The sequence below is a fragment of the Patiria miniata genome, unplaced genomic scaffold (genome assembly GCF_015706575.1).
Source record: "Patiria miniata isolate m_02_andy unplaced genomic scaffold, ASM1570657v1 HiC_scaffold_7, whole genome shotgun sequence".
NCBI lineage: Eukaryota > Metazoa > Echinodermata > Asteroidea > Valvatida > Asterinidae > Patiria > Patiria miniata.
The window spans coordinates 46,647,671-46,655,493 of NW_024037074.1; the positions used below are offsets into that span (position 1 = coordinate 46,647,671).

At 40.4% G+C, this 7,823-nt stretch overlaps 1 protein-coding gene across 1 annotated transcript; it reads right to left on the reverse strand.

The window, feature by feature from the left end:
- Positions 1–1,431: 1,431 nt before the first annotated feature.
- On the reverse strand, positions 1,432–7,710 carry LOC119745362 (transmembrane protein 98-like). Its single transcript, XM_038221669.1, has 6 exons — positions 7,627–7,710; positions 6,674–6,936; positions 5,903–6,046; positions 4,487–4,636; positions 3,998–4,057; positions 1,432–3,249 (listed from the first exon to the last, which is right to left on the reverse strand). The coding sequence occupies exons 2-6, from the start codon at positions 6,835–6,837 to the stop codon at positions 2,976–2,978; spliced, it is 792 nt and encodes a 263-aa protein (XP_038077597.1). The 5' UTR covers positions 6,838–6,936; positions 7,627–7,710; the 3' UTR covers positions 1,432–2,975.
- Positions 7,711–7,823: the final 113 nt, after the last annotated feature.

Genomic DNA, 7,823 nt, shown 5'->3' on the forward strand with positions numbered 1-7,823 from the left:
GAGGCGAGTATTGGTCACTGAATTGTTTTGCAGTATTTGTTTTTAATTGTCAAGGGTTTAACATGCTAAAAGGATGGGAACACTGAACTGCCGTCGACAAAAAAGTTACCACCAACAAAAAAAGTGGCATCTGACAATAAAGTGCCCAACAGTCAGTGCGTATTTGTTTTTTGGTTTTTTTTCTGAATATTTAAAAAAGCAAAAAGCTATATTCGAATGCTCGGTCAATGATCAAAATTTGAATATTCGGTATTTCCGGTAGATCCCTATAAAATTTATAAAGATAATTCATAAAGATATGCAGACAAAACAATAAGCGTTTTGTAAGAACTGATATGTTAAGTATGAACAAAATCTGGAATATTGTTGTTAATATGACCTTTTTTATCTTACTGTATTAATCTCTAAAAATTGTTTCGCATACCTCTAGAGCAAATCTGTAGAAATGTTTGGAATGAGGGGGCAAATATAACACTGCCTCAAACGTCACTGACTAAAACAATCGCCATGAGATTTGAGACTTTCTGTTTAAACAAGCTATATATGTTTTGATAATACAAGATTGCTTTGCTTTTCGTAAGATTTGTATGATAAAATGAAAAGGAACATTTAACAGATTTTGTGAAGTTCAGCGTCTATTTATGATTGAAGATGATAAATTTGCTCAAAGACACTTCACTTAAAGGGCCCATGCAATGTGATTATTTTTAATGCAATCCTTGGAAATTTACCCTATCTTCAATTTTCGTTTTGCCATTTTCAAGGGTATTTTGGTACATTTTTACGGTTTTTATGCTAATGCCAATTTCCATATTCATGAGCAAAAGTGTGATGTCATTCCAGGCAGAAACGGCAATGTTACAGCTATTTCAGCACCAAAAGTTGCCAGAATTTTGTAAATATTCTTTTCTTTGGTGATTCGTTGTTGTTTTAGTAAATGGCAGTAAGCCAATGAGCAAATTTCTGACAAATATTTCTAAGAAGCAATTTTTTTGGCTAACAATTTGAACAGAAAACTCCTAAACTGAACAGTGTCTTCCTGAAATGACATCGCAGCAACAGTGCCCTCAGTTGTCCGAAAAAGCATGGAATTTTTTTTAAAATTTTAAAAGAAGTGCACTTTTCAATGTAAAATTGACCAAAAAGCATGTTAAATATTTGAAGAGTAGAAAGTTGCACAAAATATGTTCCTAAAAAAAATTCACTTCATGAACCCTTTAACACTTTACTTTTAACATGTTTTAAAACTTTGAACTGCCAAACAGAAATCACATGGGGAAAAAGTAGCTAAATCCTCTCCACACATCTAAAGATAAAAAGTAAGGTTTTATAGGAAGTTTTAAGAGACATTTCAAGAACAAAAGCTGCATCAAAATAAAAAGGATGGAAATTCTTTGTGACATGAATTGTTCAAGCTGCCATATGATAAAATTGTCTAAATCTGCCCATGATCACGAGGCAAGCATTTATTTACAAAAGAAATTATTCGCACTAAACCACCAATAGACCAACTATTTGATATGTTAACAATGGCAAATATGTTTACGAGTATAGGGGAAATATGTTTATAAAGGTTTCTTAATTTTAAGATGACATCCAACATGAAAATTGAATTAAAAATATTGTATATCACGTATAAATGTATCTCTAATATAAAATATATTTAAATTCAAATTACTCTGAATTTTTCTTTATGTACAATTGTCGAGATCAAATAGCATCCACATGCCGTTACACCCAAGAAAACTAGCTCCACACTGATGGCACTACATATTTACACACGAAACTTAGAATTGAAAAAGCAAGCAAGTAGAATGGGGGGAAATGTGGCAGGAAACAGTCGCCTTACTCTAAGAACCAGTGTACTGGCTGCAAAGTGATTAACCCTAACCCCCTAGGCATTTTTGTTAGGAAGCTACCTCAATCCTGCAAAATCCTCCAACTGCCACCATGTAAAAATAGCCCCAATCCTCCAAAATTGTCCAACGTTTCTTGAATGTGGTCCTTGGAGGGGTGACCACTGTCTCAATCCTGCAAAAGCCTCCGGCAATCGCTGTCAATATCTTGAGGCAGAGCCAGTGACATCCTGGAGCAGTGCGGAGGATTTCCAGTATAATCTAGGCCTAAATGTATGCACGCCTGAGCATAAACAGCACAAGGTCCAGCCTAAGCCCTTGACACAGTGCATCCTCCAAAATCAGCCACACATTAATTTTTTTGCCATACAGCCTCAACCCTACGTGGGTATTTTAATTTTTCTTCTTTGAATATTCAAACTGGTAATTAGCTATTCAAATATTCGGTCGGTGATCGAATATTCAGTTTATTCAGCACAGCCCCGGTGAATCCTCGGATATCAGGGGAGCACTCATTGATCAGAAGATTGCTATTGCTATCTTGGTATTTATTTAAACACGGGGCATTTTGCAAATAAAATTGAAATGTTTTGGAGGGTCTAATGAAACAAGGGTAACACAGAATGTACTGATTTCTTTTGACACCAGCTGAATTTAGCAGAAGACACGACGCAAACAAATGGTCTTTGGTTTACAACCTGTAACAACAGAGCCCAGCATAATTCTGTTGCATGGTTAAGATCAACAACTCTTATACTCACAGGATTACGACTTTAACACTGTTGAAACTCAAATGTTTAACCCTAACCCACTATATCATATACCCAATGGAGCTTGTTGGATTGAGCAGGAAACCCCTTGTGTACATTCCTGATGCAAAATGTTGGATTCAGCAGGCAACTGAACCGCATAACACCAATTTGGTCTCCGTTGGATTCAGCAGACAACTGAAAATAAGGCACAGTGGATGGAGCAGGAAACTCCGGCTGGACTCTGTTGGATTTAGCAGGGTAGTCCTGAGGAACTACTAGGGGGCTATTATATTTAGTTCTCAGTGATATAAGGTAGCTTGGTTTTAAAAAAAAAGGGGTATAAGACAAACTGACCGTCCGGCGACCATCACACGAGGGAATTGGAGCTAGGCCCCGGGGGTTGAGGTTTCTTGTACCCGAAGTCGTTGCGCAGCATGGGCTGATGGGCGCTCTCCGTGCCAGACGAGATGGACCCGGCAGCAGAATCCGCCTCGCTGGCCAGCGCGATCTCTCGGAGAGCCGTCAGGTGCTCCTCCATCTCCCCTAGGGAGCTGTCGATCCACTGGACCGAGGTTGGCAGGCGGCAGGCCTGCTTGGTGACCAGGACCAGGTGGTTGACGGACAGCAGGAGGGCCGCTGACCTGCAGGGGAGCGGAGGGGTTGCGAGGAGCGATTCTTTTTAGGAAATTGAAACTGATTGACTATCGTCATCATCATCAAGTCAACCACAGCCGGGCTTTGAAGCCTTAAAGCCTTTGAAAGCTCAGAGGTTGCAAGTCCTCATCTGAGCCCTGGAATAGTTGGCCCCCTGTCTAGCCTCTATCAAACCAATGACAAACTGGGAGACACCAGTTGGATTAGGATTCTAGCCCTACAGGTAGACTGCCGACCAAGGCTAATGAGTTTTACCTAGCTTGGTTAGGGGTCAGAGTTGTCCCTCTCCTAGGTAGATTGCCACACTAAGGCTTACCAGTTCTCCCTACCCGGAGCACCTGGTTTAGGCGCCAGGGGCCCCCCTACATCCTGTCCTGTAAAAACAGGGTCGGCACGAGAAGTCAGTCAGTAGGATTTGATTAGGAGACGCTAATGTTGAGACGCCATGCTATAAATGGGTTACTTCAGTGAGAATGGAGCACATCCTAACCCATTTGGCCCTGAGAACTATGAGGTGTGCTACAGCCTTTAATAGTCTGAACACAAACTCAAAAAGGCGGACCAAGGCGGGCCATTTTAAGTCAGATTGCTGCCAGCACGTCGATTGCCAGATCGACCTATGGCTAAGAGTTAACATAATATAAATATCTACGCACGAACCGATAGGGTGCTGCGTTAAAGGGACATTAACCTCAGTTACCTCAACTTTTTTTCGAGCAAATGAGTAATTCTTACCTAGCTTCAATCAGCTTGGGATCCAAGGGTGGGTACATGGACCGAACTACATCGTCCACTCTGAAATTTATGAGGAAAAAACATGACAACGATTAACTGTAATTTTCTAGAAAAGTTTCAAACGTTCAAAATATTAAACTGTGCAGAAACCTAATTGATCATTTTTGTACTATCCAGGGGCATTAAGTTTAAGTACATCAGTGACTGAGCTCTACATGTACATTCCTCAGTCCTACAAAATCCTCCAAAACCTAGGATTTCGAAGATTCCGGGAATTTCCGCTTTAAGAAATTTATAACTCAGTTTCTTATGCTGGCATTTTGATCAGGAAGATGTAAACTTTAATATTGGGTCATGAGATAGTCGTGGGTCTGAGTCTCGCTCAGCAAGCTCGTCAATTTGATTATCGCACAAGCTTTTGGACAGCATTGCAACAAAGTGTTTATAAAATTTACATTGGTGAAGAGCAAAATTCAAAAAGTAAAATACCTTGGGCTTATACGCTTAGCCACTTTGACAATCTCACTAAGGCTCTCTGGCTTCTTGACGGACACGGGGTTGCCCATTGTCATGGCAACCAGCTTCTCCGTCAGGTGATGGCACGTTTTCAGGATGCCGATGCAGTGTGGAATCAGACCACTGTGAACCCAAAAATTTAAAGAAAAAATAAGTCACAAGTCATCACAAGTCATCACAAGTCATCACAAGTCATCACAAGTCATCACAAGTCATCACAAGTCATCACAAGACATCACAAGTCATCACAAGACATCACAAGTCATCACAAGTCATCACAAGTCATCACAAGTCATCACAAGTCAGCACAAGTCAGCACAAGTCATCACAAGTCATCACAAGTCGTCACAAGTCGTCACAAGTCGTCACAAGTCGTCACAAGTCGTCACAAGTCGTCACAAGTCGTCACAAGTCATCACAAGTCATCACAAATCATCGCAAGTCATCGCAAGTCATCGCAAGTCATCACAAGACGTCACAAGTCATCACAAGTCATCACAAGTCATCACAAGTCGTCGCAAGTCGTCGCAAGTCATCGCAAGTCATCGCAAGTCATCACAAGTCATCACAAGTCATCACAAGTCATCACAAGTCATCGCAAGTCATCGCAAGTCATCACAAGTCATCACAAGTCATCACAAGTCATCACAAGTCATCACAAGTCGTCACAAGTCGTCACAAGTCGTCACAAGTCATCACAAGTCATCACAAGTCATCACAAGTCATCCAGTTGGTCATAACGTAAGCAATTCAAATGAATTCTTTTGTCATTGTTCGTACCTCTTACTTGTAAATGGATAGTGAAAAGACTTCTTATTTACTTTGAGCTAGATTTAGACGGGTCAACTACAACATTGATACTAGAATCTAGTGGTGGGATTTAATTCCGGATTTAAAAAAAATTTGGTTTGAATTCCACTATGCCGTTACAATTTTGGAAACCGGATTTTCGAAACCAATCTTTTAAAAAATTAAGCCTTCCATTTTTCAAGACACAGGCTATCGATAACAACTGGAACATCCCCCAACGTGCTCTAGATGGTCTCTGATTGTAACTGCATTCACTTGCTAGTGGTCTTGGTATGTGAATAGCCTGCCCATTTGATTTATCTGAGAGTTCCCACCCTTCTGTTTTCGTAAAGGCCCAGTGGTCATTGAATTTTGCAAACTATACCCAGTCATTGGGAGGGCATTGCATGCGGCACCTCACTCGTCACATTTTGTTGGCATGACTGTGAGCTGAATGGGAACTTCCGTTATTCGGTTAGAAAAAAAACGTTATTCGGTTAGAAAAAAATTAGGATAACCAGGATTTTGAAATCTCCAATTTCTCCCACTGCTACTAGGATCATCAAAATCATTTTAGACTCATCACAGCTCAGTACCCACCTAGCATCATCGACCCATTTGGCATCGTCGTCTAGTAGTTCCTCCAGGTTGGCGTTGTTCCAACAAACGTCGTTCAGCTCCACTTCATAGTTTTCATCGGGAAGCTCGGCGTGGCTTACTAAGGTCACGTTACTTGACCTGGAGCTGAGCACATAATTATCCACAAGAAGCTGTCAGAAATTTTGCCATATTTTATCGGGGGGGGGGGGGGGGTGTTAAGCTTACCCCAACAAAAAAACCTGCTTGATGTAGGAAACTGCAAGTTAACCCTAACCTTCCCAAATCCTCCAAAATCCTCTTTACAAAAATGAAGGATTTTGAAAGATTGAGGCTAAATGGCTAAAGTGTGTTGCTGATTTTGGAGGATGCTCTGTATCAAGGTCTTAGGTCGGACCTTGTGTTGTTTATGCTCGGCAATGCTTAAATTTAGGCCAAAATTATGCTTAAAATCCTCTGCACTGCTCGAGGATGTCACTGGCTCTGCCTCAACATATTGACAGTGATTGTTGGAGGACTTTGCAGGATTGAGGCAGTGGTCATCCCTCCAAGGACCACATTCAAGAAATAACAGAGGATTTTGGAAGATTGAGGCTGTATGCAATTTTTAAATGGAGGCAGTTGAAGGAATTTTGCAGGATTGATGTTGCATCCTAGCAAAAATGCCTAGGGAGTAAAGTGTTAATAATAAGTAAGTATTAGAGTCGAAAAACGAATTTGAATCATACGGATTTTTCAAACACACGTATTGTGACAGTCCATTTTAACACCTACCCGTGATTAACTTTTTCCTTGAGAGTCAGATCTAGCATACGACAGTACCGATGTCGACAGATGACCACGAGTACACCCAACGAGGCGACAAAGAGGAAGCATAATATCCCTATGGCGACGGCCACAATGATATCCATTCTTAGAAGGCCAAATTCACTTCCCATACTACTCCATAAAGGTTACCAACACAACCGGTGGCTGCAATGTGCACAGACTGACTGGTTCAGGCAGGGAACCAGTGATTGGCAGCTACATTTCACTTGCTGTAAAAAAAAAAAAAAAACCGTAAATAACGTTACTTAAAGTTAAATGCGTTAGGCCTAGGCCTACAATGTACTTACCATTTTTTATCATGTTTTGCTGCAAAAAGTCCTACAACTTTTGAACTTTTTTTTAAAATAATACTAGGGGTCTAGGCCTACTTCTTATTAGATTGTATATTTTAAAAAAAAAAAAAAACGGTTGCAATCAATGTTTTCAACTTTGATATGGAAAAAAATGTTGCAACCTGATGCCACTTCTCGACCGTGTACAATTACAAAGTCTATGTAAATTCAAGAAACAAAATTGGAAATTTTTCTCAATCTCAGTCCCAGATTTATGTCTTATTATCATTTTTGCAATGAATGACCTTCATTGAGACGATATATGAATAAAAAGAGGCGTCAGGTTGCAACATTTCTTTCCAAATCTCCAAACTTGAAAACCACCATTGTCCGGGATCTGGGCCCCATTCGAAGCTAGCTTCACACACACGCACCACAAACATGACAAACCAATACGTTTGTACGTGTTTACATCCCGAGTTCCATGTCCCACAAAACACCGCAATTCAACAAACAACATTCCCTACCATTGCCTACAACCACATCATATGAAACTAAAATACACATACCCTCTATCCTACCAATTTCGAACTGAACCAGTAGTGATAAAAGCGAAAAATTACCCACCAAAGTAGCATAAAATTTATGGCGAGTCCTCCGCAATACGCGATGCCCAGAGCAAACACAATATGGCGGCTCTACATCTTTGACCAATCCAATAGCTCATTTGGGATCACATGACCCCACAAAAGTTTGTTATTATTTTACAACTAATCTTGACTTATCGGTTCCGCCATATCGTGATTTAACCATTTAACCAAATA